Raw genomic sequence first — 27,959 nt, forward strand, 5'->3', positions numbered from 1 at the left:
CTCCTGAGCACTGGGCATTGTCAGTGGACATTTTGAACTGGACATCTTGTGGGTCTTTCAGCACATCTAAAACTAGTTATCCTACCACTTCCCACCACTCTTCCCATCTTGCTGAGCCTGCTGATGGCACTGCCATGCTCCTTCTCACCAGGTTTAAAACACTGGAGTTGTCCTTGTTTTTTCTAGTTCACATTGTGGAGTCAGACCTTGTTCCTCCTGCCACAACATCTCCTGTCCTCCCCCGCCCCCAACTCATAGCCACCATCCTTGTTCATAGTGTAAAAGAACGAATGACATCAGCTAAATTGCTTCTTGGTCTTGGTCAACTGGGCTTAAGGGTCCTCATCTACCAAATTTTAGTTTGGGGCTAAATGATCTCAGAATCCCTTTTAATTCATTCCAACTCCACCATTTAATTCAATCTAACAACCATTAAAAAGCACATAACCAGTTCAGGTCACTGGATCATCTATGATTCTAGGAAGACTCTAAGGGGAAAAGTCAAAATGGTGAGGAAAAAAGGGGGTAGGGAAATCCCTAGGAAGGAGGGAGGGGAAATCCCTCTATGTTTGGAGGTTACTGGGAGGTCGACAGGTTGGATGCATCAGACCGAATGAGGATGGCTTAGGGAAGTCAGGGGGAGGGCATGGGACTAGGGGAAGACCAAGAGAATGAACTAGAAAAGACTCAAGTGTTTTGGTTTCCTAGGGTCTACAGAAACCAGAAAAAATCCTGCAGTAGTTAGCAGGGACTGGAGATGCCTGATGTCTCAAGTGGCTGGTAGAGAAAGGCCTGGGCTGAGCTTAGACAACTGGGCAAGGAATGGAGAAACAAGGAAACCTCCAGATAAATCATGTCTACAGTGGGATTCTGTATTCTATATCTAGAATTTGCATGCCCCCTGAAACCAAAGTCGAGGGGCTGCCTTCATGCCAAGCTTGGTAAGACTTCAGCTGGCTAGCACAGTCATGCCATGTTCTCCGTGTGCCATGCCCTAGGTTCGGCAAGGGTGGCAGTGAGACTGATAGGGGGAGCAGGCAGCCTTGGGCTCAGGCTACCCCTGGGACAACTTTGCCAACCAAAGGGGGTGAGCAATCAGAAAATAGAAGTCAAAATAGGGGGCAAGGAAAGTATAGCCTCTTCAGGACTTCATGTTTTATTAAATGAGTGTTTACAAAAATAAACCATATTACTCATTATACATCTCCAAAAGGATCTGACTTCAATGAAGCTTGGCAGCACACCATATTACATAAATATAATTAAGCTCAGAAAAAAAGTCCATCAGAGACCCCACCAACTTGATTGCTGGCATTCTGACTGTGACATTAAAAATGACAGAACAAGAGGAGGCAACCAATTGGGTTCTGGAAGCACCACCTGATCTGGTACAATGATTGCCAGCCTGGCCTGGCCCTTGGTCAACATAATTTTTAAAATAATGATAAACGAAGCAGCAATTCTTTAGTGATAATGGAATTAGATATAAATTAAATCCTTTTAAGTAGCTGGCATTTCTTCTAAATTGCACCAAATTAATTTGGAAGCACTTGTTTGGTCTTACAGGCAAACTGAAAAAGAGAGGACATAGGTCCACAGACTTGAATCAGTCCACACACAAATGAGGCCCCAAGAGCCCATCACATTTCTGAGTCTGCGTACATTCCATTGATTAAATAGTCCACCTGGGTGTAGTCCTTCTTCTTATAGCTCTCATACGCTTGCATGGCCAACAAAACCAGGATGGCCATAAAGAATATGGTGCCAGCCAAGAGCATGGCCAACAGTAAGCTTTTATTGACCAAGTACCGGGTGAAGGGGGAAGTAGTGATCCACACGTACTGGCTTTCTGTGACCATCTGTACAGATGTTCTGGGCACTGTGGGTGAGCTCTCAACTATGACTTTAGGTGTCACTGGACTTAGGGTGGTTTGGGGGAGAGCTCCTTCTGCAGTCTGTGAAGTGCCTGAAGTCTCTGTGGCCTGGGCAACCGTGGTTGGTGTGGTGGTTGGCATCACTTTGGCATCTGTCATCTGAGCAGTGAGTGGCACTGGTTCTAGTTTGGTGGGGGACTCCACCCTTGTGCTAGTGGAAATGGTGGGGGTGCTCATGAATGTTTCTGCTAATGTTTTGGAGCTGTAGAGAACTGGGGATGGGGTGGTCGTCAGGATTTCTGGATTCAATGGCCCATTCATGGACCTGCCTTTTGTTGCAGCCAGTGAGCTGGAGGCTGGACCAATTCCAGAATCCGTGGGCAGAGCCTGGATGGTGGGGCTGCTGCCAGAAGCACCAGTGATTCTGGGTGGAGTGCTCTGTGAGCCGGCATGGCCAGGTGTCACTGACAGGGCAGGAGGGCCAATGCTTGTACTTGGGGCCAATGCTGTTGTCACTGCCACAGATGTGTTTTCAGTGGAACTCTGGACCTGGGCCGTGGTAAGTGCTGAAGGCTTGCCTGTTGTAGCCATTGAGGTGTTTGGGGCTGCAGAAATGTCCACCTCAGTACTGTTCTGAGTCTCGGTTCCAAGTTCCATATGGTTGCCACCAGTGACCATGGGAGGTATCGTGTGGTCTAACTCTCTGGTCTTCCTGGCGCTTTTATGATAGAGAGGAGCTGGAGAGGTCCTCACCTCAGTGTGAGGGAGCAAAGTGTCTGTGGTGGAGCGGTTCTTCCGTTTCTCTAACGCATACTCTTAAAAAAAAAAAAAAAAGGATGTGGGGAAAAACCCAATCAATCCTCTCTTAGCTCTGAAAACCTCACTTTCCAAACCTTTCCTGCTCTCTGGTGGTGACTACTCTGCAGAGGAGATCCCTTGGGGGCCTCTTCTCTCCCTTGATGACTCTCCCCTATCTTGGCCTCTCTGCAGCACTGGGAATCCCCCTCTACTTCTTCTACAAGCACTGATGAAGCCCCTACTGTGTGCCAGGCACTGAGCTAAGTGCTAGGGATACAAAAAGAGGGAAAAGACAGTCCCTGCCCATACTCTCACACTGCTCTCTTGACTCTCTCCTCCAGCCTGCTCTGGGGGCTCAGGAGACATGGGTTCAGAACCTTCCTCAGACACTTCCTAGCTGTGTGACCTTTGGTTAAGTCACCTAACCTTTTATCTGTAAAATGGGTATAATAATACCACCTAACCCACAAAGCTGCTGTGAGACTCAGATGAGACAATAAACATATGTAGAGCCCCTAGTCCTAAGGCACTCTGTGAATGCTGGGCATTAGCCACTTATAATGACTTTTGTCATGATTGTTTTTGTTCAGTCATGGTTCGGTTGAGTCCTCCTCTTGGTGACCCCGGTTAGGGTCTTCTTGGCAGAGACACTGGAAGGTTTGCCACTTCCTTCTCCAGCTCAATTTACAGATGAGGAAACCGAGGCAAACAGGGTGAAGTGACTTGCCCAGGGTCACACTGCTAGTGAGTCTGAGGTCAGATTTGAACTCAGGGGCATGGCTGTTCCTGCCTCCAGGTCTGTGCTCTATCCACTATGGTGCCCACAGCTGCCTACATCATGATTATGGCTACTTGTCTCTAACCACTCCTCAGTGGGGACAGTCCCCACAGCTCTATGGGGGTCACCTTCTTGCCTTTCTCTACACTTGGTGACCTCACCACTTCCTGGGGGCTCTAATTTAATGGCCTCCAGTTCCAGATAACCAGCTCTCAGCCTTCCTGCAAGCTCTAGCCAGCCTCAGCCACTCAAGTGCCTGTTGGACATTTCCAATTTGATTTCCTGTGGACATCTCACACTCAGTGTGCCCCAAACATATCTCATTTCCCCCTAAACTTTCCCCTTTCTTAAGCAGGATCACTTGGGGGTCCTTCTCAACTCTTCCCTCTCTCATTCCATCCCTCTGATCAGCTATCAGATGTCGGGGAGGGGGTGTCCTCAGCAACCCCTTGGACAGACATCCAGTCTCTCCACTCCCAAGCTCAGGCCTATTCCCCCCTCACCTGGATTCCTCCAACAGGCTCCTTAGTGGCCTCCCTGTCTCAGATCTCTTTCCACCCTAGTCCATCATTTAGGATCAAATACAAACCCCCTTTCTCTGACACCTAAAATTGAACCTTGATCCACACCTGCTTTCAACTCGCCTCTCACACTGTGTCACACCACAAGAATGTTCCCTCTTCACACCAGCCTTCTTCCACTGAGCCTTCCTTAGTGTGGCTCTCCCTCCTCCCCCCTCCCCAGGACTCTCCTCACCACCCCACCCCTTACTTTTACTTCTCCATTGAGAAAGCGAGCACCAATATCCCTGGTGCCTGCATATGCTGGGCCCTTCGTGTGTGGGTACAGGCTGACAGACAGCCACCACCCCCAAGCTCCCAAGGTGCTGTAAGCTCCTTCAGGGACTGTTTGTGTCTCCATACCCAGCACCTGGTATGCTGCCTGGTACAGACAGGGCAACAGGTAAACACCTGCTGACTGGGGATCAGACCAAGGAAGTCCTTTGAAAGTCAAACATCTGTCTCCTTATCATCCCACCTTCAGGGAAGGTCTTCGGAAGAGATAAGAGCTTGGCTTAACCTGGTGCCTCACAGGACCAGGGAGGAGGGCCAGCGAGGAGGGCTAGGGAGGGGCCAGGGAGGAGGATCAGGGAGGAAGGTCAGGGATTTTCAGCTCCCCTAAGCCAGGCCTGCCTAGCAGTGGCACAATGTAATGTAAATGTGTGTCTCCCTTCAAGATAACTCAAAGTTCAAAACCCTGACACTATCAAATAAATAAATTGAGGAACAGTGAGTTTGTTTTACAAAAAGTCTTACTGGAAGGCCCCTTTAAAGAGTGAGCTCTTTTCTGCACACTTAAAGCCTGGCTCCATTTACAAAGAAGCTGAGGCCCAAGGCATTGAGGCCAGGCCAGGTCAGGTTGGGCCAAATGAACCCCGCCCCTCCCCCACAATGGAAGATGGGGAGGGCTAGGCCATGCTTCCTACCAATCACAGCCCTGAAAAGTCAGGCCTGTGGTCCCCTCCAGAGATGGTGGGGTGTTGGGACGCTGCCTCCTCCTCTGCTCCTCTGTGCTGCAAGCCGTCCCCTGGGATAAGGGCCCAGCTTCCACCCTAGTACTCCACGGTCCCCATGTCTCACTTTATAGCAGACATCACTTGGACTTTCTACTGAATCCCTCAGAACACAGAGTCCTAAAATGCCCAGGTACCTGTGACTAGTTCTTGAATATCCTGAGGTTTGGCTTGTTGGCACACGGACAGCACTGGACAGTCTAGGACGATACAATGTCTTGGTTCCTCTATGGACAAACTGCAGAAAGGGTGACCTACGAGAAATGCAGAGACCAGGCCTGGGCTAACATAAGAGGAAGCCATCCTGGCCCAGAATCACAAAAAACAAATGCTAGCGGTCTCCCAACCAGACCCCAAAGGCCACTGCTGGTAAGGGCCACAAAGGCCCACAGAGGGAGGTGGACAGACAGTCCTTTGCTGGCGCTTCAGGTAGCAGGGGCTGGGACGCCAGGAGTGGGGGACTCATTGGATCCCTCCAGGGCTCTGGAGATGGCAGCTAGTGCAGGGTTTCCAATTCCCTGCCCAGCTCTTCCCCACTGCATCTCCAAACAAAATTTAAAAAACTCCTTTGAACAAAAGTCAGGATGTACCAGAGACCCCATGTATTTTTGTGTGTCCCCCCCCAACCCCATGTCTAAAGGTAGGAAAGGTGCATCAAGTAAGATGGGAGATAAAAAGTTCCTGTACTCATGGTGCCTCTGCTCTGGCAGGGAATCTGGAGGATAAAATTGTGACATCCAATAGAACCCTGCCAGCTCGTATTTGGGACAAGGTGTTTGCCATACCCAGAGATGGACTGGTCTCACAATTCTGGACAGGGTGCTTTATAGTAGAGAAAGCCCTTTGTCATTAGAATCACCAAACTTGGTCCCAGAGAAGATGTGAGAAAACGCCCCACCCTCCTTTCCTTTCAGATACGGGAGGCTATGGGTATGGAACACGGCATATATTGGCAGAATCCTGACTGGCTGGTTTGGCGATGATATTCCAAGGCAAGGCTACCAAGGGAAGGGGAAGAGTGACTTTCACCCCCAGCTCCAGCAAGCTCCTCATACATCCTGGAAGGTCTCCTCAACCACATGCACCCCTGACCTGCACTGAAGGAGGGAGCCCAGCCCTGACATGCCTGTCTCCCCCACGATTGCCCTACCCTTTCCCAGGCCCTCGCCCCCAGCCCTTTTCAAGCCTCCTCTATTAGTCTGTAAGCTACTTGAGGACAGGGATTGTCTCTGTCTTTATCTGTATCAATATGGGGCCTGGAACCTGACAGGTGCTTAATAAATGATTACTGTCTATTGAAAGAGAGGGAGAGATTGGGGAATAGAGGGGATGTAAAAATCAAATATACCAATAAGGATTTAATGAAGTTCCTTCTTCACAACATGCCTGGGGGTCAAGTAATACAAGAATGTTACCCCATTTTCCAAAGGAGAAAACTGAGGCTTGGGAGACCCTTGTCTTAGTGCATCCTCCTCACAGGCCCTTGGAGGTCCAGTGACTTGCTCAAAGTTAGAGACAGCAAGTGGCAGAGACGGGATTTGGACTGAGTCTCCTGACTCCAGAGTCAGTGAGTTCCCTTTCCATTTGCCTGAGGTGGAATCCCCAGGGAGGGACAGAGAGTGATTCCCTCTCTGTCACCTTCTGGCTGCTGACCCGTCCTTAGTTCGGACCTTGGCTTTGAAAGTGGCCTCAGTCTTTGCCAAAGAAGGGAAGGAAAGCCCGCCCAGGAACAGTCATGTCCACACCTTGGGCTCCTGGGCTGGGGGCATCTGCTCACCTGCCAAGGCCGGGTCTCCACATGCTTGTCTACACTGCTGTTTGCTCTGGACTTTCTGTATCTGCAACACCCGGGCCCCGCTCTCTTTCAAGGAGGAAAGGTGATTCTCTGATAAGGACAAGGACAAGGAAGAAAGCCAAAGCAAGGTGATGGGTGTCCACATCTTGAGGGAGAGCTCAGAGCACAATGTGATGGTCTCCAAAGCTCCCTAGGAGGCAGGTCCTGCTCCCAAACTGGCTCGGCACGGACTTGGTTCTGCTCAAATGCGAGGTGTCTGCAAACAAGAGGGCATGCTCATTAAGAAGATATTCTTTGGAAAGGTACATACAGCTGGTGGCATCTGTCCCATGGCCAGGAATACAAAGGATGCAACCTCACTGCTTTTTGCTTGCTCAACAAAATTTGGGGAAACTGGTGAGAGGAGATGTCCCCAAGTGTGTGTCGAGATGGTCTGTAAAAGGAGACCTGAATTCCACATATGAATCACATGAGGCAGCTCAGTAGGCAGTGGGTAGAATCAGGAAGACCCAAGGACAACTCTTGGCTCAGATACGAAATAGGTGTTTGATCCCTTGAAAAGTGCTTGAGCTCTCTGAACCCTCATCTTCTCATCTGTAAAATGGGAATAAGGAGAGCCCCTACCTCCCAGGGCTACTGCAAAGATCCAATGAGATCACATACATAAAGTGCTTTGCAAATCTGAAAGCCAGACACCAGTGCTAGCCAGTGGGTCTTAAGCTTGTCTTAAGTAATCTGCAGTAACAAAGACCAACAAGAAGTAGTCCTGCTATCTCATTCAATGTGCTCAGTCATATCTAACTCTTCCGGACCCCATTTGGGGTTTCCTTTGTAGAGATACTAGAGGGTGTCTTTCTCCAGCTCATTTTACAGATGAAGAAACTGAGGCAAACAGACTGAAGTGACTGACCCAGGGTCACCCAGTTATTAAGAGTTTGAGGCCAGATGTGAAGTCAGGAAGATGAATCTCCCTTACTTGAGGCCACTCTGGTGTCCCCTGGCTGCCCTCATTCTCAATGCCCACACTCAAGTCATCCTTCAGTAATTCTCACAGCACAGTGCCTTCCACACTGCCCTCAATTAACTGCTGAATGGATAGATGGGTATATGGATGGATGGATGGAGCTGGAGAATAAGCAGATCATTATGTAGCACAGGAGGGAAAGTAACTTGAGAGAAACAATCAACACCTGCTATAAGCAACACATGAAGCATGTGCTTCCAACTTGGGGAAAGGGAAACCTGGGAAGATAACGGTGGGAGAGCATCCTGTTTAGAACGATGATTCGGCTTCACAAGTCTCTGGGGGCTCCTGCCTGCTTAGGGGGCGGATGCTGGCTCGTCCACAAGACTTACCAGCCCCTTGGCACTTCTGCTTCCTTCCTCATTTGGCTCAAGTACCCCCCTCCCAGACCTTTCCTCCTTCACCAGATGCTGGAGCTGCCCCCTGAAATCACCTTGCATTGAATCTATCCGTATTCTGGGCAGATTTCTCTGTGTATGTGTGGGCTCTCCCATAGATTCTAAGTGGCCAGTCCATCTCTGTCCTTGTACGGCCAGTGTGGCCCAGTCTCTGCATATAGATCAATCCCATAAATAAGCATGCACTGATCACCTGTCATGGGCTACAAGAGGGGAGTAACAAACACAGGGTCAGGGGTAATACGCACACTAAGAAAGGAAGAAGGGAGGCCAGAAGGAAGTCAAGGTGAGGGAGGACAAATTCAGGAAGAATGAGGGTTTGAGCACACGTGTGGATGAGAATCAGGTGGTGACTATCCCTGTAGGGGCTGAGCTGGAGGGAAGAACAGGTGCATCCCAGGATGCATTGTAGGAATGAAGGCTGGAGGGGCAGGAGATGACAGAATGGGAAGAGCTCAGGAAGCCAGGTGGAGGCCTCTGGACTTGACAGAATCTTGCCAGGGTTTGAGGGGTCACTGATACTGGGCAGAGAAGTCAATGTTCACTCCTCTCCCCACTGACTGGGCCTATGACCCGAAGAGTGATCACCAGCCAATGGAGACCCTCCTCCTTGGCGACAGCAATCTCCCTCCCCTCCTTTCACTAATGGCATTAGTGGGTTTAAAACAGAATAAAACCCAAACCCCTCAAACAGAAACGGGGGACTCAAATGAAGCTGTACCTGCCATGTTTACCCAGAAGCTGGAGTAAGCAGCTCGGCACCTCCCAGACACCAGGGCTGGGCCTCTTCCACTTCTCCTGGCACAAGAGCCAGTCTCCCATACTGACTTTCAGTTTGCCAGACTTCTCGGATGTGGAGGAATTTGGGGACCTGAGATTGGCAGATTTCTTATTTCACTTATAGTGAGTAAGAGCAGCGTGGTATAAAGGTCAGGGAACTGGCTTGAAAACTGACCCATACTGCTTGCGTGATATTGTGTTAACCTCTCAGGGTTCTAGGTCAGAGGGGTCAAACTCAGGCTGCTTGGGACAAGATTAAAATAGAACTGGGAAATGTTTACCAAGATAAATAAAGACACAACACAACAGAGATCATGTTAATTCCTGCCAGTTTGACCTACTTGGCTGCTGCCCTGCATGAGTAGAAAGGGCTTCCTTGCCTAAGAGTTCCATGGGGCCAGTCCCAGCCCTTTACAGAGGAGGTGCTGACTCCACCTGGAGGGAGACCTTTGGACATTTCTTCTAGGAGCAGCCAAATGCATTGCTTTATGGTGCTGTGAGGGTGTCAAGCCTGGCTTTGGGCAAGTCCTCCCAGACCCAGATCTGTGCACCAGGCGCCAGCCTGCCTAGTTTAGAACCTCATACCTGAAGTGATGCGAAGCAGGATGATGAGCTATTTGAACACAGTAGTGCTCCAGGGTTATCTTCCAGAGGACAGCAGTTTGCATTGTTGCATTGCAACACAAGTACAGATCCTACACACATGGCTGGCCCATGCTCCAAGTGCCAAGTCTGCCTACCTGGCTGACCCCCCCCCTTCATATTTTTTTCCAGATCCTGAGCTCCCATTTTTCTGTACTCGCTTCCTTGGGCAACCTTTGATTCTTCAAAGGTCATGTCCCCCATCCCCTACAGGACTTGTCTTCCTCCATGACCTCAACTTCGCATGTTCCACTCACTCCCCAACAGTATGATTTCTGATCCCATTGCTCACATCAAACTACCCTCTCCAGGTTACCAGTGGTCTCTTAGTGACTCCCTCCAATGGCCTTTTCTTAGCCCTTGGATCCTGCTGACCACCCCCTCCTCCCTTGACTTTTATGACACAGTTCCCCCTCTTTTCTCTTCCTGTCTGGCTGCTTTGTCTCTTCTGCTTGCCCATTAAGCATGGATGTTCCTGTCTTAGGCTCCCTTTTCTTCCCTCCACACTCTCTCCCTTAGGGATTCCATCTATTGGCATGGATTCAGTTATCAACTTCATGTACACAATTCCCAAAATCTACACACCCAGCCTTAATACTTCTGCTGAACTAGTCCTGTACAACACTAATGCCCTGGTTGCTGAAGTTGTAAAATGATCCAGCCATTCTGGAGAGCGAATTGGAACTATGCCCACAAGGCTATAAAACTATGCATACCCTTTGACCCAGCAATACCATTCTTAGGTCCCAAAGAGATTTAAAAAAAGGGAAAACGACCTACATGCGCACAAATACTTATAGTACCCTTTGTGGTGGCCAAGAATTGGAAATCGAGGGGATGTCCATCAATTGAGGAATGTCTGAACAAGTTGTGTACATGAATGTAATGGTATACTACTGTGCTCTAAGAAATGATGAGCAGGATGATTTCAGAGAAACCTGGAAAGACTTACATGAACTGATACAAAGTGAAATGAGCAGAACCAGGAGAACAGAGTATACAGTAACAACGATCAACTGTGAATGACTTAGCTATTGTCAGCACTATAATGATCCAAGGTAATTCTGAAGGACTCAGGATGAAAAGTGCTACTCGCTTCCAGAGAAAGAACTGACGGAGTCTGAAGGCAGATCAAAGCAGTCTTTCTAAACTTTATTTTCTTGGTTTTTTGGTTTGTGTTTTCTTTCACAACATAACTAATATGGAAATGTTTCGCATGACCACATATATAACCCATATAAAATTGCTTGTCTTTCCAATGAGGAGAGAGGAGAAGAAGGGAGGGAATGTGAAACTCAAAATTTAAAAAAAAGAATAGTAAAATTTTTTTACATGTAATTGGAATAAAAATAAAATGTGTGAAAAATAAACGATCCAGCCCCATGTCCAGTTAAGAACTGGACAGCTCTACTCAGACGTCGCATAGGAACTAGAAACTCAACGTGTCCAAAACAGAATTCATTATATTTCCCATAAAGTCCATCCCCCTCCAATTTCCCCCATTTCTGTTGATGGCATCACCATCTCTCCAGCCATGAAAAGTCTGCAGTCCTGGGCCATTTTTGACTCCTTCCTCTTCCTTAAACCCCAGGCCAATCACTTGCCAATTCCTGTTGGTTCTACCTCTAAACATCTCTTGGATGTGTCCTTTTCTTTCCACTCATACAACATAGCCTTTACTTTAAATCAGGTTCTCAGCATTTTGTCAACAGTCTTCCTGCTTCCATTCTCTCTCCTCTCTAATCCATTCTCCATGGTCCCAAATTGATATTTGTTTAAACAACCATAAAAGATAAAACCATGTCACCTCCCTATCCAAAAACCTTTAGTGGTTCCCTATTGCCCCTAGGATAAGGTACAAACTCTTTGGCTTGGCACTGGAAGTCCTGCCTCTCCTTCTTACTGTCTTACTGAATTAGATCCTCCTTCACACATTCTTGGTGGCAAAAACACTAACCTATCAAATGTTTCACGTATATGACACTACTCCCCACTCTCACCTCCCAAGCCATCATACCAGCCCTCCCTAGTGTCTACCCTGCATACCCTTTTCATCTCTGACTCACACAATCTCCAGTTTGCCCCAAAGCTTAGGTGCCACTCCCAGCTCAGGTGCCACTCCCAGGCCCCATTCCTGACACTACACTGCATTTATTTGGGCATGTACACATTAAGGGCCCCAACAAAATGTCAGCTTCTTAATGACTAGCTGTTTGGGTTTTTTCTTTGTATGGTATAGGACCCAAAACTATGCTTACATATAGATGTCTACTCAATTGACCCAGTGGTCACTGTGGGTCACCCTTGGGCCATGCTGGTCATAAGCCTGTGGAAAAATCCTTTCCACTGCAGCCAGTGCTCAGGTACTCAGGATCACCAACCCCAGCAAGGGCTGGAGAAGAATCAGGAAGACTGACTCACAAAAATGTCAACTTTCACTCGTATGCAGCCTCTAGCTCTGACTTCTCATTTCCCCATTGCCTATCTCTCATCCTGACCTCCATTTCCAGCAGAATACCTGGCTCCTTTCCCCCTGTCCAACATCGCTAGTTATCTCCACTATCTTGAATAACTTGCCCTATCTTTGGGGTGTGGTGGAGAGAGCCTAGGCATCAGGAGACCCAGACTTTGGTCAGGGTTCAGCACTACTTTGCTACAGGATCTTGCATAACTGGTCACCTCTCTGTGCCTCAATTCCTTCTCTTACAAATGGGGATGGTAACAACTGCTCACTCTCCCCATGGTCACAGAGAGGTTGAGATCACACATGCCTTGAAGGCTAAGGCTTCTGTAGAAAGCCAAGGCACTTCTAAGGTGAACCACAAGCTCACTGTTCTAATGTTCCCTTCCCCTCCACCCTCCTCCTGTCACCCTGTCTTCACTCCACCTAATGATATTCTGCACAAAGAAGGCATTCAATCAATATTTGTTGACTGGATGAATTTTACTTGTTGAATAAATGCTATGCTGCCCACCCATCTGTTTATCCTCATCCAAATTTTAATCACTCCACTCCTTGGCAATTTCTGGCTCCTACAGTAACCACAATTAATTCCTTAAAACATCATACATCTCTACTCAAAAAGTCTGTAGAATCCACCATCCTCAGGCCCACCCTTCAGCATGGGCACCTAGGTCCTACACCTAATTACCTCAATATTAGAGCAAAGTTGTGGGGTGAGATCTCTGGAGTCACTGGCTGAGTGAGCTAGTCAGGCCCATGAAGTACTTTTGGATAGTTAAGCCCTGGTAAGGGAGTGGGGGTGTGGGATGGCAGAACAGGGGAAGAGCCTGAAATCTCATTCCAGGATGAAGGAGGGTTGTAGGAAGTATATACATAGATTCTGAAATGCCATTTAAAAAGAATGTCTTACTGGGTATACACAAAGTCCTGTATACAGCAGGTGGTCAGTTTCTCTGATTCCTGGTAGCCAGGAAACCAATCAGAAACTAAGGCATTCTTCCTGAAACAGAGAGCTGCAACCACCCCCTTGTAATGTAGCCTAATCTCTTTTTCTCCATCTCCTCTGGGATGAGACTGGAAGGGCAAGTATCCCCCCTACAAAAAGGGGGGGAAATTTCCCAGCAGCAGCAACAGCAGGGATGTAACTAGGAATTGAAAGCAAGGGGTTTGGTGGCACCAGAGTAGGGGGTAAAATTCATGCACACCTGGGAGAGGCTGTAACTGGGATACTTCTCAAGCTATCCCATCAGCAGCTGCTGCCTGAGACCCCCAGGGCCAACCTGAAGGAGTCTAAGTTTGGGTGAAAGGTGGAGTGGGTGGCACCCACAACTGCTGCCTCCAAGTTCTCTGAGGAGTGATTTCTGGCAGTGGTCCCCAACGAGGGACCTTCTGGCATTATAGGCCACCCATTTTCTGTTCGGGCATCAAGTCAACTGTTTGTACCTCTCTGGCCTGAGCACTAAGCAGCTACCCAGATCATAGAAAAAAACACAGTGGGGAAAGGAAGTTCAAATCCAATTCACATCTTTCAAAACACGTATGGAAAGAGGGAAGAATTCTGCTGTGGCTTCACAGTGTAAATCAATTATCCAACATCACCACTATGTGAGCCAGGATCCCCTCAGTACTAGGAGAAAAGGTAAAGGGATTCCAGGAAAGTCCCTGAACCCTTCAGGGTAGCAGGGAGAATGAAGTATTCCTTTAAACAAATGGAAGACTGAGGCAGAGAGAAGTCTCATCTTGGGTCAGCAGTATGGAGGAGGCAAGACTGGGATCCATGGAAAGACTTCCCATGCACATGGGAGAATCTGGAGGAAGCCACTGCCTGATATCCAAAAAAAAAGAAAAAACCAAAGGGACCCTGCAGTACGGAGTGGAGAAAGGGAGAGTGAGAAGGAGAGAATATTTGTGGGAGGGCACTCCCTGCAGATAGAGGCCTGATGTTAACCAAAGAGAAGTCTTCTGACTTCTCAGACTTGGATCCAGGACATGAGGGAGAATCTCTCAAGGACCTGTCAAAGCTGATGACTCCTCCTCACTTCAGAGGAGCTTGGAAGGGATCAAGAACGTAAAAGGGTCAGGAAGTCTCAGAAAGAAAGTGAAATGAAAATATCTAAAGAAAGCAGCCAGGACAGTGACCCAGATCCTGTCACACCCCAGGGGAATCACCTGAAAGGGAAAGGGGAGGGAGGAGTTGGTCTGGGATTTTTTTTAGCACCAGGTAGCTAGCTGGGGGGTGTTATAATAGCTGCCTTCAGACATTAAACCAGGGTGTATTAAAGGTTTTTCTGCTGAGCCTCAGGGGACAGGGCAGGAGTAATGGGTGAAGGTGCCAAGACAAAGAACTTCCCAACACTCAAACCTATTCTGAAGCAGAAAGGATTGTCCAGAGGTGGTTGGTTCCTCCTCCTCAGAGGTCTTTCTTCGAAGAGCAATCTCCATCTGGGGTAGAATGTGGCATTTCAAATACATCCAACAGTTTGCCTGCCACTGGCCCTAGGTCCTGTCATCGGGCTAAACCCCTTCACAATACAGGTGAGGAAACGGGAACAGGTGGGGAAAGCAACGCTCACCTTCACCCAGCTAGGAAGCACATCTCCTAAAGTCAGAGCCAAGGCTCTTTCCACTGTACCTGCTGCCTTCACTTGGCTTTTTGGCTAAACTGGCCTGTCTGCAATCCCCTTAACTTGGCAGTGGAAGGTGGAACTTGTAACCTAGGACAAGACTGAGCAGGGCTAACCACCCCACCCAAAACTGCAACAGCGATTGGTGCCTCACCCTAGCACAAAGTTCCAACTCAGGAACCAAGGCTGGAGAGATTCAGGACCAAAGGCAGAGATGAGTATAAAAAACTGTGTTTGTCATGACAATTCATATGAATGTATATATAGAGGCTGTATCAGATTGCATGCTTCTTGGGGGGGGGCGGGGTTAGAAAATTTGGAACTCAAAACCTTATGGAAGAGAATGGTGAAAGGCAAAAATGAATTTTTTTAAAAAATTGTATTTGTAAATCTAGAGATGTTAAAATCAAGCAAACCAGACTGTAAAGAGAGCATAACTGTTACACCTGCAAGCAGTCACAACGGAAAATAAAGAGGTAGAGTTTGCGAGATAAAGCCCTAAGCCTTACCTGAGTGGTGGGGGAAAAACCCAAATTCTGGGGGAGAAAAAGAGAAGAAAATATAATATGAACTATGATTTTTAAAAAGCCCCGACACTGTATATCAAGCAATTCAGCTCAGATCTGCTTAAGGATTGGAGGGTCTGAATAATTGTAGCAGTCCATGGTATCCATTAGTTCAGGGGAATGAACGTAAAATTTAATAACAGCTTTCTTGATTTTACAACAAGCATGATTCTCACAAAACTATGAAATACAAACACAAGAATCCAGCGTAATGAAAAAAGGTCAATTTATCTGAGCAATGGAAGAGGATGTGTGTTGACGTAGTGCTAACGCTGAACCTTAAGATCTCCAAAGGATATTGAAGGGGTTGAATAAGAGACCTGAATAGGACCTGAAAGCTGCTATGTTCTGTCCTGGGAGTTTGAGGAGGGGGAAATTAAAGGGAGGGTAAAAGAGGAAGAAGGGGAGGAACTTGTTATTTCTTCAGAATTGGGGCATGTAAGAAAAAGATACAAACACGGAGGAAGGAGTGGGAGGAGAGAACAAGATGAACCTGACTCTTATCTGAAACGGGCAAAGGAAGATTGGACGCACAGCTTGATGAAGAACTTCAAGCCTGACGAGATGGAGATGAGGAAGAGGGAGGATGATTCCAGAAGTGACATTATAAAGGAACTGCACCCCGAGGGAGCCGTTGGCTCCATTTCTGACCATGGCCCTCAAGGGCATTTATTCATTTTTCTGGATTTCTCTTATGCAGAGCGCATGCCTTTTCTCTAGGTTTTTATTTGGGCAATGGTGTTGAAAGGCAGTCAGCAATAGCGCTGTGCCCCATCTTTTGAAACACTGAAGAATTTATTTATGCCACTGCAACAGGCTGTGTCCCCCAGGCCTCACTTGCTCTCCCTCCCCACTTTTCTTCAAGGCCTGGCTCAGACACCTTCTCCTACAGGAAACCTTTCCTGATTCTCCTGGTTAGATCTTTCTCCTTCCCTCAAAAGCTCCTCTATCTCAAGCAGAGTATAATCTCCTCGAGAGCAGGGACCTTTTCCCACTGTCTCTGTACCCCAGTGCCTAATAAATTTGTGTTGTTTAAGGGCTGGATAATTGACAGCTAGGTGGCTCAGTAGATAGAGTGCTGGGCCTGGAGTCAAGACCTGAGTTCAAATCCAGCTTCACATACTTATTATGCGATCCTGGGTAAGTCACTCAACCTCCATTTGCCTTTCTCTGGAGAAAGAAATGGCAAAGCCCTCCATGGATACTATGGCCGACAGGGACACAGAGTCAGATAAGACTAACAACTAACTGACTGAGCAGTGTGGCTATGGTTTAGATGAGGCAGCTAGCCTACAAAATTTTTTCTAAGATTCTACACGCTATTTGTATTTTAATCTACACAGGGGTTCTTATCCAAGGGTCCAAGAACTTTGGTTTGCAAAGTTTGAATGCTATTTCAACATCACTGGTTTTCTTTGTAATCCTTTGTATCTTACTTTATACATCTGAAAACATTCTGAGAAGGGATCCCTAGTTTTCATCAAATGGCTAAAAGGGCATATGATGCACCCAAAAAGCTGCTGGTCCAGCAGCAGCTGGGAAGAGAGTAATTAATACCTGTGTGACTGTGTTCAGAGTCTGGAAGCTGAAATGAATTAGGACATTACTGCAATATTCTAGAAGCAAAGTGATGGGGGCCTGAATTAGGGTAGTAGCCACATGTGTGGAGAAAAGGGGACTAGATTTTGGGAAGGTAAAATGGAAAAGACCTAGTGTCCAACTGGATAGGAGTGTGAGGGAAGGAATGTGGAGACAAAACCAAGGTTTGGAACCCGGATGACTGGGATAGTGGTTGCTCCCACCAAAAAAGGTTCATTGAGAAGGACATATTATGTGGGAGAGAGGGTACTGAGTTTTACTGACTCCTGGGAAAGGGAAGGAAATCTGTGCATGCTGCAGGGTCCCACCTAGGTCCCACCAGGCTCTCCTCTTCCCCACCTTTGCTGGGAGCTCAGAATGCTGGCTTCACTCAGATCTTTCGGCCCCTCCACTCCCTTCCCCCAGCCCAATAGGGCCACTGGTGTCACTTCCAAGAGCCACGGTCACCAACTCCAGCTCTAAGGTGAGCACTTCAAGAAGAGTGACTCTCAGTTTTCTGTCTGTATGCCCAGCATTTAGTACCGCCGTTGGCACACAGGAGGAACTTTGTGCTTTTTTATCATTCATTTTGAGTATGCCCAGTTTAAGATGCTGATGGGTCATCCTGGAGGAGCTGTCCAGAAGACAGCCAAGACAGAGGACTGGAGTTGAGAGAAGAGATTCATGCTGCATGTGTAACTGGACACACTTCATGTTCCCTCCCAAAGGTTCCTTCTAATGACCTGTGAACCCATGGGAGAGGAGATGACTGAAAGAAGGAGCAAAGGGTCCAGGACAGAGCCTCTGAGAAAACTGACAAGGAATAATCCATCAGGTGGCAGAGAACCAGGGGCTCCCAAGAGCCAAGGGGAAGAGTGGGTGGCCAAGCAAGCAGATGATGCAGAGAAATCAGGTAAGATGAGGGTTTAACAAGGCACCAGATTCAGCAAAAGTAGTGAATGAATGAGGGATGGAGGAATGGAGGCCACACTGAGGATGCCAGATGGATTTATGAGAATTGAGGTCAAAGGAAAGACAGAAGGGCAGGCCTGTGTAACCAAGGAGAGGAATGTCAGCACCTGGGTGGCTGGGGCGGGGCAAAAATGGAAGCCCTGGTAGGTGACGTCTGGAGCACAGCCTGGAGGGCACTGAGAGACGTGGCTGGCCTGTGCTCCCTGCTTCCCTCAAACAGAGGTTCCAGCAGGAACTCAGCTGGCATGTATACTGAGAGCAGGGGTTGGGGTGGAGAAGACTGTGAGCCAGGTCTGAATTCAGTGCCTGGTATACAGCAGGAGCTTAATAAATGTTTAACGATTGACAGACTGGAGGGAGAATAAGTTGGAGGCCAGTAGGTTATGGGAAGAAGATTTGGGGTGAATGTCAGTGAACCTGAGAGGCACTGACAAGAGGGAGGACCCAGTAGGATCAGGAAGGACACAGCAGGAGGGGGTGGAGGCAGGACCAAGTGGTCCAAGGGGAAATATAGCCAAGAGGGGCCAGAAGGTAGGGATGAGAGAGATTACTTTTATCCCAGAATTCAATTACCTTACTTCTGAAAGAGGGGATAATTTGATGCACTAAGTGTTTATTAAATGTCTGCTCTCCTGTGAAGCACTGCCCTAGGCACAAGGAACACAAGGAGGACAGGCTCCACTTCATGGTGTTCCTAATTTAGCAGCCAGACTGGGGCACTGACACAGGAAATCAGGATGAGGCAGGACTGGAGGGGGCATGGAAGAGCCTTCTCTGTGCCAGCCTCGGGGCAAAGGACTGCAGCCCTCCTCAGTCTCCATGGCACAGATGCAAGGGAACCCCTGAGGAAATGGCGGGGGGAGGCGGAAGGGCTTTGGGGAAGACTGAGCATCGGAGGAGGCCACGGAAGCTGGGGGAAAAGTGGGTGTGAATCCGGCAGGGCACAGTGGGTCCTGAAGGAGATGAGAAGGGGTTGGCCATCCCTGAGCAGAGGGTGGCTCAGGCAGACCCAGGCTTCAGGAAAGGCCCTCTGAGAGCCTGCCGGCAGCAAAGGCGAGACGGACACCAGGGGCTTTAATGACGGAATGAGAGAACTGTGGTGAAAAGGGAACAGTGATGTAGGCCTGGGGCTCCCTGCTGGGAGGGGTCTCGGGGCACCCCCTGGGCCGGCCTCCTCCTTCTCTGGGGGGGCCCCCTTCCCCTGTTCTATGTGTGGGGATGCCTGGTCTGGGAGCCGGAGGGCCTGGGTTCCGATCCTGGTCCTGACATCTCCTTCCTGACCCCCGCGATCGCCTAAGCTCCGGGCCGGACCCCATCTCCAGGGTTCAAAGGTTGGGGCTGCCCACCCCTCACCTGGGCCCCGCGACTTCGGCCAAGGGGGGGGCGCTGAATCAGGAGGAGGTCCTGGGTTCTAAGCCTGCCTGGCACCTCTCCCCTTCCCTGGGCCTCAGTTTCCCCAGCTGTCAAGTCAGGCAGGTGGACCAGGGGATCTCTGAGCAACCTGCAACCCATGCCCGGCTCCACGCGCACGCCTCGCGCCAGGCCTCGGAGGGAAGCTTTGGTCAAGTCTCGCGAGAGAAGCCCGGAGCCCCCCGCCCGAGACCACCTCCCTCCCGTCGCCCCTGGCAACGGCCCCTAGCAACCGGCCCCGGCATCAGTGCGGCTTCTTACCGGGCGCAGCCCCGGCGGGGAGCGGCCGCCGCCACCCGCAGGCCGCAGGCGGCGCGGGGGGGACGCGGGCTCGGAGCGTGGAGGGCACGGAGGACCAGCCACGGGTGCCAGGCAGCCCCGGGCCTCGGCCTTGGCCTCGGCCCCTGCTCTGGGCCCGCCCCGCCCCGCCCCGCCCCGCCCCGGAAGAGACGTCATCCCAGGACGGAAGTCCAGGGCGCGCCCGGCCCCGCCCCCAGGGCGCCACGTCTGCATGGTGGGGGAGCCGCCCTCGTGTCCTCGTCGTGTCCTCGGAGGAGCCTCCCCGAGGGGCCGGGGAACTCCCGCCGCCTCCGCCGCCGCCGGCCCGGTCCTGGGCCCGCGCCGGAAGTGAGGTGGGCGGGACCCCCACGGCGCCGCTGGGCCACTCGCCCGGCCGCATGACGTCACCAGAAGCTGGAGGGGGCGCGCCGGAAGTGAAGCGGATGCGCCGGAAGTGGGTGGGGCAGCGGCAAGTGCAGCCGTTCAGACCAAAGAAAGCCGGCCGGGACGTGACTGAGAGGAGAGGCTCGGCGGCGGGTCCGAGGCTGGAGCAGTCCCGCGGTTCTTGGCCTTCGTTCTCAGAACACTGTGCTAGAGTGCGGTGACCGCCTCCGACTGTGGCTGCTCGGACCGGGGCGGGCGCGGAGGGTCCTTTGAGCGCAGCGCGGAGGCGCGCCGGGCCGGGGTCTCCCCCGCGCCAGCGGTTCTCCGTGAGCCGGGCGTTGTCGCGCTCTCTGCGGTGGGTTTGAATGCAAGGACCTCCGCGTCTGCTGCCTTGTCCGCCGCGTGGTCCTCAGACTCTTCCTGAGACAGTTCACATGGAAGCGATTCAGCAGACTGTCCATGTTGCGCAGGCGTACACCGGCGAGGTCCGCTGTCAGCGTGGGTCTGGGAGTCAGTCTAACACCTCCCTCCCTCCCAAACCCCGAGCTAGCTCTGGCAGTGCGGGTGTCAGCCTCATTGTCAGTGTGTACATCCCTGGAAGGTACACTGCCAAGGTAAGGGAACTTATCCACAGCATTCAGAACTTCTCCATGTTGTAACCCATGGTCCCACGTATGGATGGTGTGGTGGTGGAGCACCTGTGTTGAACGGAAGTAGCAGAGAATCAATCCATACTTTGATGCATCTCAGCTTCACGTTGAGATTTTCTGTTTACAGAGGAGAAAACTGAGGCCTGGAGAAGCTTGGTGAGTGTCTGGGACCTGCATCTCCCCAGCACTGAGGCCAGGGCTCTTCCCATGGGGCGCAAAGTTTTCTTCCCTCTTTCTCCCTCTTCTGTTCCTCTCCCTCCTCCTCCTCCTCTTTGCCAAAGACCACCATCAACCAGTGCCCTCCTTCCCCACCTCAGCCTCAAGTGACCCATCTGGGTCAGCCCACAGACCCCTTCTCAGTATCAGTTTTTAAATGAATAGAATGAACTTGATAGGATTATTAGGCAAACCTTGCAAACCTAATAAAATTGAATCCTGTTATCAAACCATTTAAAAAGTCATTCACAGACACCCTTATATAGATACCTTTCCCACAAGATCACTTGAGGACCATTTTGTAGGTAACTTCTACAGGGTGTCCCAAAAGCCATGGTGCAGTTTTAAGCTGTGATAGCTTAAACAGTAGTTGGTAATCCAGGTGTCTGCAGTGTAGCTGGGGGAGATAAACCTGTGGGAGATGTCCTATTGATGCCTTCGTTTTTACTTAACAGCCGTCAAAGCTTTAAACTGCACTAAGACTTCTGGGACAGCCTCTCTAGGTAGTCATCTCTGTAAGCTACATTGTAGCCCGGATTACAGCTACTGTTGAACTTGTTACTGTGTTTAGAGGGCAGGATCTGAGTTCCTACTCTGCCTCTCTACTACTCGTGTGAGGGTAGGCAGGTCACTTATGCCTCATCTTTAACGTGCCCAGAACCTAGCACAGAGGAGGTACTTTAAAATGCCTATTAAATAAGTGTCCCAACCGTGTGACCTTGGGTAAGTCATTTAACTTACTTTTATATTTAACTGAGACTATTTCCTCTTCTCAGATGATGAGAATGAAACATATCACTTACTTCCTGGTGGCTGACACTGACAGATTACAGAAGGTGTCCTGTAAATCGCAAAGTCCTGTATAGATGAGCTGCTGGTATTTTACCAGAAAGAAAATTTTCATCTAAAGGTCATAACTGTTGTGCCAGCACAAGGCATGGCAGCACATTCCTGTAATCTCAGCTGCATCAGAGGGTAGCATCTCTCAAGCTTCAGTACTGTGTCATTAAGCACTTCAACATACACAGGGGGCCTGCCATCACAGGTTCTTAGATCTGCATTTATAAAAGGAAAGGCAACTTTTGAAGGGTCAACAATCACTTTAGTTCAACCAGATGCTTCCAGACATGCCTTTTTATCTTTTACATTTCCAAACAAACAGAGAAAGTACAGAGAAGCAAAGACCAGCAGACAGGGCTCTCCTGCCTGAATCAAAGCAATATTGCTATACACATTACATACATGGAGAGCCTTTACATTTGAGCAGTGTGTGTGGGGGGGAGTTCCTCCACCAGGTAATCATAAGAGCCTTCACATAAGCAAACCCCCCCCAAAGTAAAATACTAATCTCCCACTAGATATAATGAAGACTCAACTCCTGATTGACTCAGAGTCAGTAGGCATGAAACCTACATGACTCAGCATAGCTGTGAACTGTCAGGGTTCAAAGGTGATTGAACTTTCAGGTGCTCACAATTTAGCCTGAGCCTGGAAAACTACTCCAAACACAGAAATCCCACTTTGCTGTTACAGGTGTTCTGAACTGTGCTGGCTGGTTCTGATTGGGGTCACTCACTAAGTGCAGTATTAATATAGTGAATCCCCCTGGGGGAAAGGATGAACTGCCAGATTGCCTAGAAGGACAGACTGATGCAGGTTACAGATGGAGCAGGTCAAAGCTCCCACACTGAGGAGGTAAACCCTGAGCACTTCTGGCTTGGATGAGGTGGGGAAAGACAGTCTTTGAAACAACAAATACACAGAACAGCTCAGAGAAGACTTTTTCAGAGTTAGACCTTTATGTAGAATTTAATGGGAAAGAAGGAAAAAGCAGATTGGAAGAGAGAAGATACAGTATTGCAATGTTGTCTTTAAAAATCTAATACACCAGTAAGAAATGTAGCAAAAATCCTAGACTGTACAGCTATGCTGAAAGTAGCAACATGGAGAGAGCTTGGTGAGAGTAGAGCCCCTAGGGAGGATAATGAGGGAGACCAAAGACTCAGTGAGATGCTGGTGGGTGCCAAACCTTATACCTGTGACACTTCCCCTTCTCACCTAAGGTACTTCACCCAAAGGAGAAACCTTGTAGGCTGGGGCGGGGGGGGGGGGGGGGGGGGGGGGGGTCTCTGAAATGCTGAATGTTACAATTGAAACCCCTCTTGTTGCTTTTGTAAGAAGAAAAGAAAGAGCAAAAGAAGAGAAACCAACTTGGTAGAATATCACCAATGTTAGGACATTTGTTAATAGGAATAACTAGATAGTGGAAAAGAAAGCCAAAAAAACCCCCAAAACGTTAGATCCAGTAACATGTTGGAGGGGTTATGGGAAAACAGGCTTGTGGGTGTGCCGTGGGTGGGGCTGTGAACTAGTCCAGCCATCCTGGAAAGCAATCTGGCGTTATGCCTCCAGAGTTATTAACACTGCATATCCTTTGACCAGCAACAGCTGCTAGGCCTATACCCCGAAGAGATCAAAGAAAGAGGAGCCCTAAATAAAGGAGCTTTTTTTATAGTGGCCAAGAATTAGAAACTAAGGAGATTCTGATCTTTGGGGCTGAACAAATTGTAGTATGTGATGAAACATGTTGCTTACCTCAAGATAGGTGCACATTGAGACTTTTTTTTTTTAACATGGCCAATGCAAGAATTTGTTGTACGTAAGAGGTTCTGTTTTTCTTGCTTTCTCAAGGTGAGGGGGTGTGTGTGTGCAAAAATGTGAACCTGAGAATAAAATTGAACGAGAAATCAAAACAAATGATGGAATATTTTTGTGTTGTGAGAAATGCTGAAAGGATTGATGTCAGAGAAGCCTGGGAGGTCTTGTATCAACTGATGCCAAATGAAATGAGTAGAACCAGGAGAAGGATTGGTATAGCAACATTGTAACGACAAACAACTCTGAAAGACTTCAGAACTCTGCTCAACACAACGACCAGCCACAATTCTCCTCCTCTTGATGCAGAGAGAATGGACTAACAGGCAAAAGGAGACTATTTTTGGATGCAGCCAACGTAGGACTTTGGTTTTGCTTGACTATGCTTATTTGTTACGAGAACTTCTTTCTCCTAGTGGGAGTGGGTTGGTTGGGAGGAGGGAGAAAAAAACCCAAATGCTTGATCATTGAAAACATTTAATTAAAAATAAAACTTTAAGTCTTAGTTCTGCAACTTCTTGTGTGACCATGGACAAATCATTTCTGTGCTTCCAGGATCAAGTGAAAATACTCTGTTTGGAGTTCAGAACTCCTTGTAGCCTCATCCTCCCTTTCTGATCTTAAACCTTGTAGACATAGACATTTATAAAGACATATAAGAATATGTCTACATTTTCAATACAGACATATTCTTCAGTCCAATCACACTGGCCTTTGGCTGTTCCAGGAACAAGACCCTTCGTCTCTCAGCTCCAGGCATTTTCTCTGGCCACCCCCGACCCCTTGCCAATGCCTAGAATGCTCTGCTTCCTCCATTGTAACTACTGACCTCTCTGGCTTCCTTTAGGTTTCAAGTAAAATCCTGCCTCCCACAGGAAGCCTTCCCCAATCCCTCATAATTCCAGTGCCTTCCCTCCATTAGTTATTTCCAATTTATTCTCTGTATAGCTTCTTGGTATATATTTGTTTGCCTATTGTCTCCCCCATTAGATTGTGAGCTCCTTGAGGGCAGGGACTTTAGTGCTTGGCAAAGTGCCTGACGCATAGTAGGCACTTAATGTGTATTGTTTGATCCATAATTATAATACTGTTTATAATGCTTGTCTTATCTCATAAAGCTGTTGTGAGGATCAGATAAGGTAATGGATGTACAGTTTTATAAATTTCAGTTATTTACTATTATCACTCTCATACTCAGCTTTATATTTGAGATTCCTAGTTTATGGCCATACAGGAACCATCCCAGAACTCCAATCAGAGATTACACCTCTGTTGGGAATCTAGTCACACGTTTGCTCTCATAATGTAGATCACTGTAGAGGAGGATGGTGCTAAGGGTCAGCAAGGGGTAGAGTAGAAGGAAAGTAGATGATTTTGAGTCAGAGGACCTAGATGTGGTCCCAGCTCTTCTATTCACTCCTTTTGTGACTTTGAGCAAGTCAGTAACTTCTCTGTATCTCATTTTCTTGATGGGTAACAAGAAAATTGATTTAGGTGATGTCTAAAGGTCCAGCCACCTCTAAATGCTACAAAAGAAGGAAGCAAGCATTAATATGGTATCTGCTATGGGTCAATCACTGTGTTAAGTGCTTTGCAAATATTATTTGATCTTCACAATAACTTGTAAGATCAGTGTTATTATCATCCTCGTTTTGCAGATGAGAAAACAGGCTGAATGAGGTTAAATGACTTGATATAGCTACTGAGAATCTGGAGGGCTGGATTTGAACTCAGGTCTTGCTGACTCACAGCCCAGCACTATGCACTGTACCACTTAGTTTCTTCTTTGATCTTAAAAGGATGTTTTGTTTGTTCATGTTCCAGTTTTGTAGCTTTCATTTCTCTTTGGCATCCAAGGAAGAATCAGTGTCTTTATAACTTTATAAATGAAGGATCACTGAGTCACAGCTGGAAGGGACTTCCAGGGAGATATTGTTCAACTTATACTAGAAGAAGGAAGTGGATGTCAAAGCATATTAAAAACTTCCTTTTATGTTTCTCTACAAATATTAAGATGGGATTTATCTTTTCCAGAAAACTCTCAAATTCTTGGAAAAACTCTTTGGAAAGATGTGTGATTGGTTGAAGAAAGAAAGATTTCTTTAGGAAATACATTACAAGTGGTACCCAGCCTTTTGACAAATTAACTCTACCCTCCAGGAGCAAATTGGAGGCGAGAGCCACTAACACTTAAAAAAAAAAAAAAAACAAGACTGTTGGCTTCTGTTACTCAGAGCAGGTCTCTTTGTGCGATCCAGGAAGACCACTATTGTTATTCAACCATTCAATCAATTGTATTTTACATATTGTGATCTATTCCTTGTTCAAGAGTCTTATAAATGTTACCTGAAATTGGCATGAGGCAATCATATTGGAGGATATGGAGGACTGTGTAAGTTGGATACCTCTTCAAGTGTTTGGATCAGTGTTAAATAAATTAAAATTGTTTCTGGCAGATAAGCCTAAGAATGTAGAGTACAATTTTTGTGTTAATATTTTTCTTTGACATTGGGCATGATGTCAGCACCCTCTCTACAAGGTTCCTGATAAGTGGTCATTAACCCTTTGCTTGACCTCCAGTGAGGGGAAACCCACCCCCTCTCTGGGCAGGCCATTCTAGTTGGGGATGGTTCTGATCATTAAGAAGATTTTCCTTATGTCAAATCTCTGTTAATGTCTTCAGCATTTCTACTCATTGTTTCTAGCTCTGCTCTTTGAGGCTTAAGAAGAACAAGAGGGATTCCTCTTCTGCTTGGAAGCTTTTGAAGTACAGTGATTGTGTCTCCTCCACTCCCCCTTCCCCCCAAGCCCACTTTATTCAGACCAAAATAATAATCATAGCATTTAGATAGCACTATAAAATTCATAGAGCTTTACATGTATCTCATTTGATCCTTACAACAACCCTTTGAGGGAAGTGCTATCCTTATTTTATAAATGAAGAAACTGGCAGTCAGATGTGTAATGACTTACCCTAGGTCACATGAGTAGTAAGGATCTCAGGCAGGATTGGAACTGAGCTCTTCCTGCCTCCACACTCCACTACAACCTACCTACCTCTCAAAATCCCCCTAACCTTCAACCCTCAGAATATGATAGGCCTCTTTACCCTCCTGGTTGCCTTCTTTGGGACATTTTCCAGCTTGACATTTATCTGTCCATCAGTGCCCTTCTTAACCTTAATGTAGTACCCAGAACCAAGAACAATGCTCCTGATAATATCACCTTCCTAGGCTGGAATACTACCTTGTAACAGTGACTCAAAATCACACCCAAAGCATCTGATGTTTTCAGTTGTCCTATTTCACTGATTGGTAAGCTTGTAGTTCTTTTCCATGGCCTGACAAATTTCTCTCCACCTCCCCCTCCCCCATCGTGTACTGGTGAGGCTGGTTGTTTTGGGGCAAGTTGTACATTTAGTTCCATTAAATTTAGTTCCAGATCTTATTAGATCTGGTCAAATGCTGGAAACAGTTGCAATATATTAGGATCCTGACTTTCATCCACTGTACTAGCCATCTATCCAGCCCTTTGTGCATCTGCAATTTTAAGGAGCTTGCCTTCTATCCCTTGAGCCACTATTGAATAGTACAAGGCCAACACTTGGACCCTGGAGCTCTACACTAGTCACATCCAAGTTGACATTAAGCCTTAACTTACTACTCTTTGGAGGTCTGGCCCTTTAATCAACTTTGAATTCACCTAATTTTTCTATTGTCTCTTCCTCCAGAATAATAGGCCAGTCTTGATCTTGAGTTAGTTCAACCAATAACTGAAGAATGCTTTCTATGGTAAATGGTAATCCAGTGACTCCTTGGAAATTTATCTAGTAAGAAGAAACCTCTCCAGAGGCAGCCCATCTCTCCTTGGGTTGAACGTGACTATTAGGTTTTTTGTGAGTGAATGAAAAAGTATTAAGTGCTGGAGATAGAAATACAAGCAGGAAGACCATCATTGCCCTTAATGAGTTTATAAGGGAAGACTATTACTAGGGGAGTGGTGGCTAGGGTGGCATCTTATGGTTGGGGATGTTCCATGGATTGTGAAGAGTCATAGAGCAATTGATTGGTATGGTCTTCTAAGTCCAGGTCCTGTCTGTGATCCTCTCTAGGAATGGCAGAGTGGTTTTGATTACTATCCTCAGAGGTAGGGGTGGAAAAAGAGGAAGGAAATGCATCTACATGGCATCCCCAGCTTGTATCTGTCTCTTTTTTAAAGTTTCCCTCATTTCCTTCTAGCTGTGCCTCCTGAACCAGGCAGAACAAATCGAACCCCTCTTCCTTATAAGAGTCCTCCAGATACCTGAAGATTGCTAATAGCCTCAGTTCCCAACATCCTTGATGCTTGGATGGCCTGGTCTAAAACTGAACATAAGATTCCATCCAATTGGTGATCTGATAAGGACAGTGGGCTTGTTGCCTCCCTCTTCCTGAACACTGGACCTCTCCATATGCCTTAAGTTCCCATCATCTTTGCTATCTTATCTTGTACTTCTCTGC

At 47.8% G+C, this 27,959-nt stretch overlaps 2 protein-coding genes across 3 annotated transcripts; one reads left to right on the plus strand and one right to left on the minus strand.

Moving 5' to 3' along the window:
* Positions 1-1,140: 1,140 nt before the first annotated feature.
* On the minus strand, positions 1,141-19,677 carry C2H11orf24 (chromosome 2 C11orf24 homolog). Of its 2 annotated transcripts, none has more exons than XM_072639366.1 (4): positions 19,538-19,677; positions 6,801-7,074; positions 5,161-5,277; positions 1,141-2,689 (listed from the first exon to the last, which is right to left on the minus strand). In XM_072639366.1, the coding sequence occupies exons 2-4, from the start codon at positions 6,961-6,963 to the stop codon at positions 1,641-1,643; spliced, it is 1,329 nt and encodes a 442-aa protein (XP_072495467.1). In that variant the 5' UTR covers positions 6,964-7,074; positions 19,538-19,677; the 3' UTR covers positions 1,141-1,640. The 2 variants fall into 2 exon arrangements, with proteins under 2 accessions (XP_072495467.1, XP_072495466.1); XM_072639365.1 differs by having other exon boundaries at positions 5,161-5,301.
* LOC140522525 (uncharacterized) lies at positions 17,648-23,974 on the plus strand. Its single transcript, XM_072637938.1, has 3 exons — positions 17,648-17,807; positions 19,409-20,553; positions 23,497-23,974. Exons 1-2 carry the CDS (start codon positions 17,648-17,650, stop codon positions 20,158-20,160), a joined length of 912 nt encoding a protein of 303 aa, XP_072494039.1. The 3' UTR covers positions 20,161-20,553; positions 23,497-23,974.
* Positions 23,975-27,959: the final 3,985 nt, after the last annotated feature.

This window comes from Notamacropus eugenii, chromosome 2 (genome assembly GCF_028372415.1).
Source record: "Notamacropus eugenii isolate mMacEug1 chromosome 2, mMacEug1.pri_v2, whole genome shotgun sequence".
Taxonomy (NCBI): Eukaryota; Metazoa; Chordata; class Mammalia; order Diprotodontia; family Macropodidae; genus Notamacropus; species Notamacropus eugenii.

Excerpts from the sequence above, each read along its gene's own strand:
- LOC140522525 (XM_072637938.1), top strand. The coding sequence starts at position 17,648 with ATGGGAGAGGAGATGACTGAAAGAAGGAGCAAAGGGTCCAGGACAGAG. Across the intron at positions 17,808-19,408 it reads AGATGATGCAGAGAAATCAG|GCCTCGGAGGGAAGCTTTGG; the intron begins GTAAGATGAGGG and ends GCCTCGCGCCAG.
- C2H11orf24 (XM_072639365.1), bottom strand. The coding sequence starts at position 6,963 with ATGTGGACACCCATCACCTTGCTTTGGCTTTCTTCCTTGTCCTTGTCC. Across the intron at positions 5,302-6,800 it reads TGGAGACCCGGCCTTGGCAG|GCCTGGTCTCTGCATTTCTC; the intron begins GTGAGCAGATGC and ends ATGTTAGCCCAG. Across the intron at positions 2,690-5,160 it reads TATTCAAGAACTAGTCACAG|AGTATGCGTTAGAGAAACGG; the intron begins GTACCTGGGCAT and ends TTTTTTTTTAAG.